This window comes from Pseudophryne corroboree, chromosome 7, assembly GCF_028390025.1.
Source record: "Pseudophryne corroboree isolate aPseCor3 chromosome 7, aPseCor3.hap2, whole genome shotgun sequence".
Taxonomy (NCBI): domain Eukaryota; kingdom Metazoa; phylum Chordata; class Amphibia; order Anura; family Myobatrachidae; genus Pseudophryne; species Pseudophryne corroboree.
Window position 1 is genome coordinate 247,761,778 of NC_086450.1, and position 14,789 is coordinate 247,776,566.

The 14,789-nt window shown below is 47.2% G+C and overlaps 1 protein-coding gene across 5 annotated transcripts in view; it reads left to right on the top strand.

Moving 5' to 3' along the window:
* Window positions 1–14,789, top strand: part of KALRN (kalirin RhoGEF kinase) — a 1,402,249-nt gene that overhangs the window by 694,086 nt on the left and 693,374 nt on the right. For all 5 annotated transcript variants that reach the window (XM_063934074.1, XM_063934073.1, XM_063934072.1 and 2 more), the window contains exon 8: window positions 9,980–10,111. In XM_063934074.1, coding sequence (XP_063790144.1) covers window positions 9,980–10,111 — 132 coding nt within the window. The remainder of the gene's footprint in view (window positions 1–9,979; window positions 10,112–14,789) is intronic.

Below are 14,789 nucleotides of genomic sequence, written 5' to 3' on the forward strand. Positions count from 1 at the left end.
GAAAGCAAGTTCCTAGCTAAATGGCAGGGTCCATTTGAGATTAGGGAAAAAGTGAATGAGGTTAATTACAAAGTATACCAACCGGGAAAGAGAAAACCCGAACAAATCTACCATGTTAACTTAATCAAACCCTGGAAAGATAGGTTGTCTCTGTCAGCGGAGCCTTGCCCTTCGGTGTCTTCACCTCGGTTGCTTTCCGCAGTAAAGGTGTCAGAGACATTATCAGCTGATCAGAACAATCAGGTTAAAGAATTTCTCATCCAAAATAGGGAGATATTTTCAGAGCTGCCTGGCCGAACGACCATAATAAAACATGACATTGTCACAGAACCAGGGGTCAGGGTCCATTTAAAGCCATATAGGATTCCTGAAGCTCAGCGAGAAGCTGTTTCTAAAGAAGTTAAAACCATGGCCCTCATTCCGAGTTGTTCGCTCGGTATTTTTCATCGCATCGCAGTGAAAATCCGCTTAGTACGCATGCGCAATGTTCGCACTGCGACTGCGCCAAGTAACTTTACTATGAAGAAAGTATTTTTACTCACGGCTTTTTCTTCGCTCCGGCGATCGTAATGTGATTGACAGGAAATGGGTGTTAGTGGGCGGAAACACGGCGTTTCAGGGGCGTGTGGCTGAAAACGCTACCGTTTCCGGAAAAAACGCAGGAGTGGCCGGAGAAACGGTGGGAGTGCCTGGGCGAACGCTGGGTGTGTTTGTGACGTCAACCAGGAACGACAAGCACTGAACTGATCGCACAGGCAGAGTAAGTCTGGAGCTACTCTGAAACTGCTAAGTAGTTAGTAATCGCAATATTGCGAATACATCGTTCGCAATTTTAAGAAGCTAAGATTCACTCCCAGTAGGCGGCGGCTTAGCGTGTGTAACTCTGCTAAATTCGCCTTGCGACCGATCAACTCGGAATGAGGGCCCATGTTAGAACTTGGAGTCATAGAGGAATCTAACAGTGAGTGGTCCAGTCCCATAGTTCTCATCCCGAAGCCAGACGGTAGCATACGCTTCTGTAATGACTTTCGTAAGTTAAATGAGGTGTCCAAATTTGACGCATACCCCATGCCCCGTGTGGATGAGCTTATAGAAAGGCTGGGCATAGCCAGGTTTCTCACCATGTTGGACCTGACCAAAGGATACTGGCAAATACCTTTAACTGATAGCGCAAAAGAAAAAACAGCCTATTCGGTTCCGGAGGGGCTATACCAGTATAAGATGTTACCCTTTGGGTTGCATGGGGCTCCAGCAACCTTTCAACGGGCGATGGATAAAATTTTGTGGCCCCGTAGAAAATATGCAGCTGCCTATTTGGATGATGTGGTAATTCACAGTACAGACTGGGGGTCCCATTTGGTTAAAGTACAAGCAGTACTGGACTCAATCAGAGGCAGGGTTAACTGCTAACCCAAAGAAGTGCTGCCTCGCAATGGAGGAGGTCAAGTACTTGGGCTTCACCATACGCAGAGGTCTGATTAGGCCCCAATTGAATTCAATTGATGCTATTCAAAACTGGCCTCGTCCAGTGAATAAAAAACAGGTAAGGGCTTTTTGGGAATAACGGGGTACTATAGACGGTTTATTCCCAATTTTGCGACCACAGCAGTGCCGTTGTCAGACCTTACCAAAGGGAAGAAGTCAAATATGGTGAAATGGGACCCTGATGCAGAAAAAGCGTTCCAAACATTAAAAGTGGCTTTGTGTTCACAACCGGTATTGATAACACCAGATTTTTCAAAAGAATTTGTTGTACACACAGATGCCTCAGAGGAAGGGATAGGGGCTATGTTGTCCCAAACCTGAGATAGGGACGAACACCCTATCATTTATTTGAGTAGGAAACTCAATGAGCATGAAAAAAGGTATGCCATTGTGGAAAAGGAGGCTTTGGCCATTAAGTGGGCACTAGATACCTTGAGATATTACCTCTTGGGTAGACAATTCAGACTAGTGACAGATCATGCCCCTTTCAAATGGATGTATGTAAATAGAGGTCAGAATGCACGGATAACTAGATGGTTTCTAGCATTGCAGGATTTTAAGTTTACTGTTGAACATAGACCGGGTACACAATTGGCCAACGCAGATGCATTGTCCTGCATCTTCTGTTTGGGGGCTACAAGTGTTCCGGCCCCTAGGTCGAAACAGGGGAGGGGCATACGTGACAAGAACACTGGAATAGTATGTATTAGAAAAATGAAAACTTCTAGGAAAATGTTTTGTTTTGTCAGAACCTTTTCAGTTTATTGGAAAAGCTGGAAACTGGCCCTGAAAGAAAGATAGGACAAGTTCCAGACGTTGGGCCCAGTTCAGGTCTTTGGCCTCACAAAAGGCTAATCAGGGTTTAAGCTGTGTAAGAGTGTTATAGGGCTCCTAGCCTGATTAGTGTGTGCAGACTGCCTGAGGAGACTGGAGGATCTCCGAAGAGAGAAACACGCTTCTTTATGCAAGTGAGCCATACAGGGTTTACTGGAGAACTCTGTGTTTTTGTTTAGTGATAGTTAGGAACGTCCTGTGTTTATTTAGTGCCAGACAGGTAAGGCATTTTCTTTTGATGTTTTTTTTTATTTTCTGCTTAATAAAACTGGACTTGTGTGATTCCTCAGCTGCTGCTTGCTGCCATTTACCCCAGGAAATGGCACCTTGTTCCCTACAGTGTTACTATATATATATATATATATATATATATATATATAATACTACCAATACCGGCACTCACAGGCTCACAAATAATACGGATGGGTGCCTTCCAAAACGTGCTGCTGGCGGGCCTACAGCCCTGTCCACACACCCAGAAATTCCTCCCCAATATTAAAATATGTAAATATGGTGCCATTTCCAAAGATATCTTTCGTCTTTCAAATACTTTGAAAAATTGCTTAGTGTGTACACTCAATTTAGTTTGTCAGGGCTTTGGGAAGTAAAAGGGAAATTGCTCATCTTCCACAGTGTTCATCTTTCACGTTGGTAATGCCTTCTAGTGTGTAGGGCTCTTCACTGTTCTTAAAACTCCTATTCTGGTATTCAGAGAGATGACAAGGGGCTCAGCTGACCAGGGCAAAACATCTTTTTAAACCCCATTAACATTTGTAGCATTTGAATACATTACTGATAAAAAATAACATTGCCGTATAATAAGTTATTAGATAGGGGCAGGAAGAGTTTCAAGCATGAATTGCCCCAAATGTATTAGAGAAATGTGACATTTTCTGAGGCTAAGGCAGTGGTTCCCAAACTTTGTAAAGTCACGGCGCCCTAGCGTACCAGAATATTTTTTACGGCACCCCTAGGTCAAAAGTTCCTTATTAAGAAATTCAGAAAAAATATTAAAGTAAGTAAATTGTGTTTATATGTCACAATTAGGTTCAGTTATGTGGTGAGAGACAGGATTCACTTTTGTTTGTCCACATATTTTCTCTAACGTCCTAAGTGGATGCTGGGGACTCCGTAAGGACCATGGGGAATAGCGGCTCCGCAGGAGACTGGGCACATCTAAAGAAAGCTTTAGGACTAACTGGTGTGCACTGGCTCCTCCCCCTATGACCCTCCTCCAAGCCTCAGTTAGATTTCTGTGCCCGACGAGAAGGGTGCACACTAGGGGCTCTCCTGAGCTTCTTAGTGAAAGTTTTAGTTTAGGTTTGTTATTTTCAGTGAGACCTGCTGGCAACAGGCTCACTGCATCGTGGGACTAAGGGGAGAAGAAGCGAACTCACCTGACTGCAGAGTGGATTGGGCTTCTTGGCTACTGGACATTAGCTCCAGAGGAACGATCACAGGTTCAGCCTGGATGGGTCCCGGAGCCGCGCCGCCGGCCCCCTTACAGAGCCAGAAGAGCGAAGAGGTCCGGAAAAATCGGCGGCAGAAGACGTTCCTGTCTTCAATAAGGTAGCGCACAGCACTGCAGCTGTGCGCCATTGCTCTCAGCACACTTCACACTCCGGTCACTGAGGGTTCAGGGCGCTGGGGGGGAGCGCCCTGAGACGCAATACAACATGTTTAAACCTTATATGGCTAAAGAAATACATCACATATAGCTCCTGGGCTATATGGATGCATTTCACCCCTGCCAGTTTTCCTAAAAAAAGCGGGAGAAAAGGCCGCCGTGAAGGGGGCGGAGCCTATCTCCTCAGCACACAAGCGCCATTTTCCCTCACAGCTCCGTTGGAGGGAAGCTCCCTGGCTCTCCCCTGCAGTCACTACACTACAGAAAGGGTTAAAAAAGAGAGGGGGGCACTAATTAGGCGCAGTATTAACTATACAGCAGCTATAAGGGGAAAAACACTTATATAAGGTTATCCCTGTATATATATAGCGCTCTGGTGTGTGCTGGCAAACTCTCCCTCTGTCTCCCCAAAGGGCTAGTGGGGTCCTGTCCTCTATCAGAGCATTCCCTGTGTGTGTGCTGTGTGTCGGTACGTTTGTGTCGACATGTATGAGGAGAAAAATGATGTGGAGACGGAGCAGAGTGTCTGTTACAGTGATGTCACCACCTAGGGGGTCGACACCTGAGTGGATGTACTGTTGAAAATTACGTGACAGTGTCAGCTCTGTATAAAAAAAAACCCCCCCAAAAAAAACAGTGGTTGACATGAGACAGCCGGCTACTCAGCTTGTGCCTGTCCAGACGTCTCATAGGCCGTCAGGGGCTCTAAAGCGCCCGTTACCTCAGATAGCAGATACAGACGCCGACACGGATACTGACTCCTGTGTCGACGGTGAAGAGACAACCGTGATTTCCAGTAGGGCCACACGTTACATGATTGAGACAATGGAAAATGTTTTATACATTTTTGATAATACGAGTACCACCAAAAAGGGGTATTATGTTCGGTGAGGGAAAAACTACCTGTAGTTTTCCTGAATCTGAGAAATAAAATGTGTGATGATGCGTGGGTTTCCCCCCGATAACAATTGATAATTTCTTAAAAAGTATTGGCTGTATACCCTTTCCCGCCAGAGGTTAGGGTGCGTTGGGAAACACCCCCTAGGGGGGATAAGGCGCTCACACGCTTGTAAGAACAAGGGCTCTACCCTCTCATGAGATGGCCGCCCTTAAGGATCCTGCTGATAGAAAGCAGGAGGGTATCCAAAAATGTATTCACACACATACTGGTGTTATACTGCGACCAGCAATCGCCTCAGCCTGGAGGTGCAGTGCTGGGTTGGCATGGTCGGATTCCCTGACTGGAAATATTGATATCCTAGATAAGGATAGTATATTATTGCCTATAGAGCATTTAAAAGATGCATTTCTATATATGCAGGATGCACAGCGGAATAATTGCCGACTGGCATCAAGTATAAGTGCGTTGTCCAATTCTACCAGTAAAATGGTCAGGTGATGCGGATTCCAAACGGCATTTGGAAGTATTGCCTTTGAAAGGGGACATTTGGGGTCGGTCTTTTAGACCTGGTGGCCATGGCAACAACTGGGAAATCCACGTTTGTACCCCAGGTCGCCTCTCAAAATAAGACGCCGTATTATCAGGCGCAGTCCTTTGTTGGCAAGCGGACAAAAGGTTCCTCTTTTCTGCTCGTGACAGAGGGAGAGGAAAAAGGCTGAAGAGATTACCCAGTTCCCAGGAACAGAAATCCTTTCCCGCCTCTGCAAAGCCCTCAGTATGACGCTAGGGCCTTACAAGCTCAGGCACGGTGGGGGCCCGTTCTCAATGAATTTCAGTGCGCAGTGGGCTCACTCGCAAGTAGACCCCTGGATCCTTCAAATATCTCAAGGGTACATATTGAAATTCGAGACGTCTCCCCCTCGCCGTTTCCAAAGGTCGGCTTTACCGACGTCTCCCTCTGACAGGGAGGCAGTTTTGGAAGCCATTCACAAGCTGTATTCCCAGCAGGTGATAATCAAGGTACCCCTCCTGCAACAGGGAACGGGGTATTATTCCACACTATTGTGGTACCGAAGCCAGACGGCTCGGTGAGACCGATTCTAAATCTAAAATCTTTGAACACTTACATACAGAGGTTCAAATTCAAGATTGAGTCACTCAGAGCAGTGATTGCGAACCTGGAAGAAGGGGACTACATGATGTCTCGGGACATCAAGGATGCTTACCTTCATGTCAAAATTTACCCTTCTCACCAAGGGTACCTCAGGTTATGGTACAGAACTGTCACTATCAGTTCAGACGCTGCTGTAGGGATGGTCCACGACACCCCGGGTCTTTACCAAGGTAATGGCCGAAATGATATCCCTTCGAAGGAAGGGAATTTTAGTTATCCCTTACTTGGACGATTCCCTGATAAGGGTAAGATCCAGGGAACAGTTGGAAGTCGGTGTAGCACTATCTCAGGTAGTGTTGAGGCAGCACGATTGGATTCTCAATATTCCAAAATCGCAGCTGGTTCCGACGACTTGTCTTCTGTTTCCTAGGGATGTTCCTGGACACAGTCCAGAAAAAAAAAAAGGTGTTTCTCCCGGAAGAGAAAGCCAGGGAGTTATCCGAGCTAGTCAGGAACCTCCTAAAATCTAACCAAGTCTCAGTGCATCAATGCACAAGGGTTCTGGGTAAAAATGGTGGCTTCCTACGAAGCAATCCCATTCGTTAGATTCCACGCAAGAACTTTCCAGTGGAACCTACTGGACAAATGGTCCGGGTCGCATTTTCAGATGCATCAGCGGATAACCCTGTCACCAAGGACAAGGGTATCCATCCTGTGGTGGTTGCAGAGTGCTCATCTTCTAGAGGGCCGCAGATTCGGCATTCAGGACTGGGTCCTGGTGACCACGGATGCCAGCCTGCGAGGCTGGGGAGCAGTCACACAGGGAAGGAATATCCAGGGCTTAGGGTCAAGCCTGGATACATCACTTCACATAAATATCCTTAAGCTAAGGTCCATTTACAATGCTCTAAGCTTAGCAAGACCTCTGCTTCAAGGTCAGCCGGTATTGATCCAGTCGGACAACATCATGACAGTCACCCACGTAAACAGACAGGGTGGCACAAGAAGCAGGAGGGCAATGGCAGAAGCTGCAGGGATTCTTCGCTGGGCGGAAAATCATGTGATGGCACTGTCAACAGTATTCATTCCGGGAGTGGACAACTGGGAAGCAGACTTCCTCAGCACGACCTCCACCCGGGAGAGTGGGGACTTCACCCAGAAGTCGTCCACATGATTAAAAAACTCGACAGGTATTGCGCCAGGTCAAGAGACCCTCAGGCAATAGTTGTAGACGCTCTGGTAACACCGTGGGTGTACCAGTCAGTGTATGTGTTCCCTCCTCTGCCTCTCATACCCAAGGTACTGAGATTGATAAGACGGAGAGGAGAAAGCACTATATTCGTGGCTCCGGATTGGCCAAGAAGGACTTGGTAACCGGAACTTCAAGAGATGCTCACGGAGGATCCGTGGCCTCTACCTCTAAGAAGGGACCTGCTCCAGCAAGGACCCTGTCTGTTCCAAGACTTACCGCGGCTGCGTTTGACGGCATGGCGGTTGAACGCCGGATCCTGAAGGAAAAAAGGCATTCCGGATGAAGTCATCCCTATCCTGATCAAAGCCAGGAAGGATGTAACCGCAAAAACATTATCACCGCAATTGGCGAAAATATGTTGCGTGGTGCGAGGCCAGTAAGGCCCGACGGAGGAAATTCAACTGGGTCGATTCCTACATTTCCTGCAAACAGGAGTGTCTATGGGCCTGAAATTGGGGTCCATTAAGGTTCAAATTTCGGCCCTGTCAATTTTCTTCCAAAAAGAACTAGCTTCAGTCCCTGAAGTTCAGACGTTTGTAAAAGGGGTACTGCATATACAGCCTCCTTTTGTGCCTCCAGTGGCACTTTGGGATCTCAATGTAGTTTTGGGTTCCAAAAGTCACATTGGTTTGAACCACTTAAATCTGTGGAGTTAAAATATCTCACATGGAAAGTGGTCATGCTGTTGGCCCTGGCCTGGGCCAGGCGCGTGTCAGAATTGGCGGCTTTATCCTGAAAAAGCCCTTATCTGATTTTCCATTCGGACAGGGCGGAATTGAGGACTCGTCCTCAGTTTCTCCCTAAGGTGGTTTCAGCGTCTCACCTGAACCAACCTATTGGTGGTGCCTGCGGCTACTAGGGACTTGGAGGCCTCCAAGTTGCTAGACGTTGTCAGTGCCCTGAAAATATATGTTTCCAGGACGGCTGGAGTCAGGAAATCTGACTCGCTGTTTATCCTGTGAGCACCCAACAAGCTGGGTGCTCCTGCTTCTAAGCAGACTATTGCTCGTTGGATTTGTAGTACAATTCAGCTTGCACATTCTGTGGCAGGCCTGCCACAGCCAAAAATCTGTAAATGCCCACTCCACAAGGAAGGTGGGCTCATCTTGGGCGGCTGCCCGAGGGGTCTCGGCTTTACAACTTTGCCGAGCAGCTACTTGGTCAGGAGCAAATACGTTTGTAAAATTCTACAAAATTGATATCCTGGCTGAGGAGGACCTGGAGTTCTCTCATTTGGTGCTGCAGAGTCATCCGCACTCTCCCGCCCGTTTGGGAGCTTTGGTATAATCCCCATGGTCCTTACGGAGTCCCCAGCATCCACTTAGGATGTTAGAGAAAATAAGAATTTACTTACCGATAATTCTATTTCTCATAGTCCGTAGTGGATGCTGGGCGCCCATCCCAAGTGCGGATTGTCTGCAATACTTGTACATAGTTATTGTTACAAAAATCGGGTTATTATTGTTGTGAGCGATCTTTCAGAGGCTCCTCTGTTATCATGCTGTTAACTGGGTTCAGATCACAGGTTATACGGTGTGATTGGTGTGGCTGGTATGAGTCTTACCCGGGATTCAAAATCCTTCCTTATTGTGTACGCTCGTCCGGGCACAGTATCCTAACTGAGGCTTGGAGGAGGGTCATAGGGGGAGGAGCCAGTGCACACCAGTTAGTCCTAAAGCTTTCTTTAGATGTGCCCAGTCTCCTGCGGAGCCGCTATTCCCCATGGTCCTTACGGAGTCCCCAGAATCCACTACGGACTATGAGAAATAGAATTATCGGTAAGTAAATTCTTATTTTATGATTGCCAGCCACCAGCACTGGTTTTGTCTATTACATTGACCATAAATAATTTTAATTGGTCCTGGACCACCAATCTAGGGCTCTCCAGCAAGTGCTCCAAGGCACCACAGGGTGCCTAGGCACACAGTTTGAGGGGTGTGGTATAGAGGGTCGACCCAGTGTCTTGTCGACCACTATTTGTTGACAGTTACTAGGTCAATAGGGATTCTAAGTCGACAGAGTTTCTGGGTCGACAGGTCAAAAGGTCGACATGAGTTGTTGTTGTTTTTTAAAAAAAAAATTGTGTCGTTTTCTCCGCTCCGCTACTGCTGCGCTCGGCACAGGTTGCTGTACCCACTTATAGTCCACGTGGACCGTTAAGTATGAAAATGAGCGGGGAAAAAATATTGAAAAATCCATGTCGACATTTTGGCCTGTCGACCTAGAGACCCTGTCGACCTAGAACATGTCAATCTAGAGACCCTGTCGACATAGTTACTGTCGACCAATAGTGGACGACCTAGACATTGTCGACCTAAGTGTGGTCGACCTAGAGACCGGATACCCAGTTTGAGAACCACTGGACTAAGGAATACTTTACTGTATAGTACATTTTGTCAACGTGATCACACATAAATAACCCAAACATATTGTTATTTCCGGGCATCCACACATTTCGCAGACAACCTACATAATTACTGTATTTTTTATTGTGTTTTTTATTTATTTCTTTTTCACCTTATTTTTATATACCAGGTATTTGTCTGACTTATGCTTTATCACCTCCTAAAAGTAATATAAGAAATTATATATTTTATTTAGATTTTATCTTTTTTCAGCTAAAATGAATTAATCTGATAATTGTTATTTTCTTAATGTAGGACATTTAAGGGATGTTCTGCCTTAGATGTTATAGTTTGTCCAGTAGCAAAGTGCAAATGTAATGTATATATAATACATATAATGGCATGTTATATGTTGTTGCAGTTCTTGTCGGGTATGGATACTTGGTGTAAACTCTGCAATGATGGAGGTCTTCCCTCCGAGATGCAGGGGCTGGAAATGGCTATACATCATCATCAGACACTGTATGAGGAGGTGACGCAGGCGTACACTGAGGTATGGAGGGCAGTTTGTTATGTTCTGTACCCTGGCATACATGGCTCAGACTTTTATCTTTACTAATCGGCAGATCTGAAATTTTGTTTCGGTTAGTGTTTGGGTGCATTTGTAGTGATGCTTTGTAGGACTGAAAGCTTCGTTTTTGGACATGAGGGGATTATTGTTATGTGAGTATATATTATTTTTAATGAACTGTGCTATATGGTGGAATACTGAGGTAAAATTAGATTTTGATGAAATATGGGAAGAAGAAGCAAAAGTAAAATGATTGCACTGATTTAATGCCAAGGATGAGTTGAATGGTCGTACATTATGTTTCGGGCTCAGCTTCAGAGCCTTATCCTGTCAATAACCAGACTATGCAGTATTTGTGTACATAGAGAATTTATAATGTGTAATGATGTCTCTTAGGAACACACTATACAATTATCTGTCAAATCTGGCTAGCTAGATTGAAAATCTGGTAATGTATGTGAGTAAAGGGGGGTACTCACGGGAGAGATGTGTGCTGAGCGATCTTAACACAGACCGCTCAGCACACATCTCTCACCCCGCTCAGCACAGCGCGATGTGCTGAGCGAGGGAAAAAGCCGACGGGGGGGCCGCTCACTTCACACAACGGTGAAGTGAGCGACCCGCTAGATTGAGCCTGCATGCAGCTCAATCTAGCATCGGCGATAGCGATGCGCGGGGCCGCGCATCGCTATCGCTGGAGGGCATACACACGGCAGATCCGTGCTTAAAATCTAAGCAATCTAGCAAGATTGCTTAGATTTTAAGTACGGATCTCTCCGTGTGTACCCCCCTTAAGTGACAATCCATCATTTGCTCCCAAACCCTGGAAAATAAACAAAAATGGACATTCAGATAAATTGGTTAAATCAAATGGATTTTACCAGTTTGTCTGAATCACTGTTTTTATACATTTTCCAGCATTTAGGAGCAAGTGGTCAATTGTTTTCTCTTACGTCCTAGAGGATGCTGGGGACTCTGTAAGGACCATGGGGTATAGACGGGCTCTGCAGGAGATAGGGCACCTAAAAAGAACTTTTACTATGGGTGTGCACTGGCTCCTCCCTCTGCCCCTCCTCCAGACCTCAGTTAGATCTTGTGCCCAGAGGAGAATGGGTGCACTGCAGAGAGCTCTCCAGAGTTTTCTGTTGACGAAGAATTTTGTTAGGTTTTTTATTTTCAGGGAGTCCTGCTGGCAACAGGCTCCCTGCATCGTGGGACCGAGAAGAGAGAAGCAGAGCTGGCTTGTCAAGTTGGGCACTGCTTCTAAGGCTACTGGACACCATTAGCTCCAAAGGGAGTCGGAACACAGGTCTCACCTGGGGTTCGTCTCGAAGCCGCGCCGCCGTCCTCCTCACAGATGCCGAAGATAGAAGCCGGATAGAGAAGGCAGAAGACATCTTAGGCGGCAGAAGACATCAGATCTTCATGAGGTAAGGTGCGCAGCTAACCGCTGCGCGCCTTACCTCATGAAGATCTGATGTCTTCTACCGCCATTGCTCCCAGTCACACACACACACACAGAGCAGCACTGAAGGGTGCAGGGCGCAGGGGGCGGCGCCCTGGGCAGCAATAAACCTCACATTTGGGCAAATACAGATTGATTAGGCTGCGGAGGCAGTAAATCTATGATTCCCCGCCATTTTTATTGAAAAATCACTGGGACCGAAGCCCGCCGTCTGGTGGGCAGGGCTTGACCCTCAGCACTAACCAGCGCCATTTTCTCCACAGAAGCTGCATGAGGAAAACGCTGGCTCCCTGGTCTCTCCCCTGCTGAACTTCACAGGCTGGAAAAAAGAGGAGGGGGGCACATTAGCGACGCAGTGAGTGGGAATTGGCATATTATATATAGAAAAGCGCTATCTGGACATATTTTTTCCAGTGGTTTTAAGCGCTGGTGTGTGCTGGCATACTCCCTCTCTGTCTCTCCTTAGGGCCTGGTTGGGGGTTTTTCCCCTTATAGGTTAATCCCTGTGTGTGTGGGGTGTCGGTACGTGTGTGTCGACATGTCTGAGGCGGAAGGCTTCTCCAAGGAGGAGGTGGAGCAAATGAGCGGTATGTCCCCGTCGGTTGTGCCGACTCCAGATTGGATGGACATGTGGCATATGTTGAATGCAAGTGTGGCATCTTTACATAAAAGGCTTGATAAGGCTGATTTAGGGGGGACATCAGGGGGTCAATCCTCGGATTGGACCGACTCACAGGGCCCATCGGGGTCTCAAAAGCGTCCCTTAACACAAGACACTACTACTGACACGGATTCTGATTCCAGTGTCGACTATGACGAAGTAAAATTGCACCCTAGGGTGACTAAAACCATTCAGTGTATGATTGTGGCAATAAGGGATGTGTTGCATATTGTGGATGAACCCTCGGTCCCCGACACAAGGGTACACATGTTTAAGGAAAAGAAACAGATTATTAACTTTCCCACATTTCATGAATTGAATGATTTCTTTGGAAAAGCTTGGGAGACTCCGGATAAGAGACCGCAGATCCCCAAAAGAATTTATATGGCATACCCTTTCCCTAAGCAGGACAGGGAGATTTGGGAATCACCCCCCACTGTGGACAAGGCCCTGACGCGCTTGTCCAAGAAAGTGGCGCTACCGTCTCCTGACACAGCAGCCCTTAAGGACCCTGCAGATCGCAGGCAAGAAACTACCTTAAAGTGTATTTATTCTCATACGGGTGCTGTGCTAAGACCGACAATTGCGTCGGCATGGGTGTGTAGCGCAATTGCAGCTTGGACAGATGAGCTGACAGATCAATTTGATAATATGGATAAGGATACTATATTCCTAACTCTAGCCCATATTAAAGACGCAGTCTTATTTATGAGGGATGCTCAAAGGGACATTGGATTGCTAGCTTCTAGGGCCAATGCCATGTCTATCTCAGCGAGAAGATCCTTATGGACTCGCCAATGGACGGGTGATGCGGATTCCAAAAAACATATGGAAGTACTACCATATAAGGGTGATGTATTATTTGGGGATGGGCTGACGGACCTGGTTTCCACAGCTACAGCAGGTAAATCAAATTTTTTACCATATATTCCCCAACAGCAAAAGAAAGTTACACCCTATCAGATGCAGTCCTTTCGGTCGCACAAGTCCAAAAGAGGTCGGGGATCCTCTTTCCTCGCCAGAGGTAAGGGCAGAGGCAAGAGAGCACCTGCTTCGGCAGGTGCCCAGGAACAAAAGTCCTCCCCGGCTGCTCCAAAACCCACAGCATGACGCTGGGGCTCCCCTGAGGGAGTCCGCACCGGTGGGGGCACGTCTTCGACTTTTCAGTCAGGCCTGGGTCAGTTCGGACCTGAATCCCTGGGTGTTGGAAATAGTTTCCCAGGGTTACAAACTGGAATTCGAGGAGGTGCCCCCGCGCCGATTTTTCAAATCGGCCCTACCAGCTTCCACATCGGAAAGGGAAGTAGTGTTAGCTGCAATTCAAATGCTGTGTATACAGCAAGTGATAATCAAGGTTCCCCTGCACCAGCAGGGAAGAGGTTACTACTCAACCCTATTTGTGGTCCCGAAACCGGACGGTTCGGTCAGACCTATTTTGAATCTGAAATCCCTAAACCTGTACATAAAAAGATTCAAATTCAAAATGGAATCTCTCAGAGCGATAATAGCCAACATGGAGGAGGGGGAGTTTATGGTGTCTCTGGACATAAAGGATGCGTACCTTCATGTCCCCATATATGCCCTCCATCAGGAATACCTGAGATTCGCTGTACAGGATTGTCATTACCAATTTCAGACGTTGCCGTTTGGACTCTCCACGGCCCCGAGGATTTTCACCAAGATAATGGCGGAAATGATGGTGGTCCTGCGCAAGCATGGAGTCACAATTATCCCATACTTGGACGATCTCCTGATAAAAGCGAGATCAAGGGAGAAATTGCTGAGCAGTGTGGCGCTCTCTCTGAGAGTGCTCCAGCAACACTAAATCTACCGAAGTCTCAGTTGATTCCGACAACTCGACTACCGTTCCTAGGTATGATACTGGATACGGAACAAATGAAGGTCTTCCTCCCAATAGAGAAAGCCCAAGATATCCACAACATGGTCAGAGACCTACTAAAACCGAAAAGGGTGTCAGTTCACCAATGCACTCGAGTTCTGGGGAAATTGGTGGCGGCCTAACAGGCCATTCCCTTCGGAAGGTTCCATGCAAGGACTTTTCAATGGGACCTTCTGGACAAGTGGTCCGGGTCCCATCTGCACTTACATCGGAAGATAACTCTGTCCCCAGGGACCAGAGTGTCCCTCCTGTGGTGGTTGCAAAGTGCTCACCTCCTGGAGGGTCGCAGGTTCGGAATTCAGGATTGGATCCTGGTTACCACGGACGCGAGCCTCCGAGGATGGGGAGCGGTCACACAGGGAAAGTCTTTTCAGGGTCTTTGGTCAGACAGGAGTTCTGTCTACACATCAATGTGTTGGAACTCAGGGCCATTTACAAAGGCCTTCGACAAGCGGAGAGTCTTCTTCGAAACCTACCGGTTCTGATTCAATCAGACAATGTCACAGCAGTGGCTCATGTGAACCGCCAAGGCGGGACACGAAGCAGAGTAGCGATGGCGGAAGCCACAAGGATCCTTCGCTGGGCGAAAATCATGTAAGCGCTCTGTCGGCTGTCTTCATTCCGGGAGTGGACA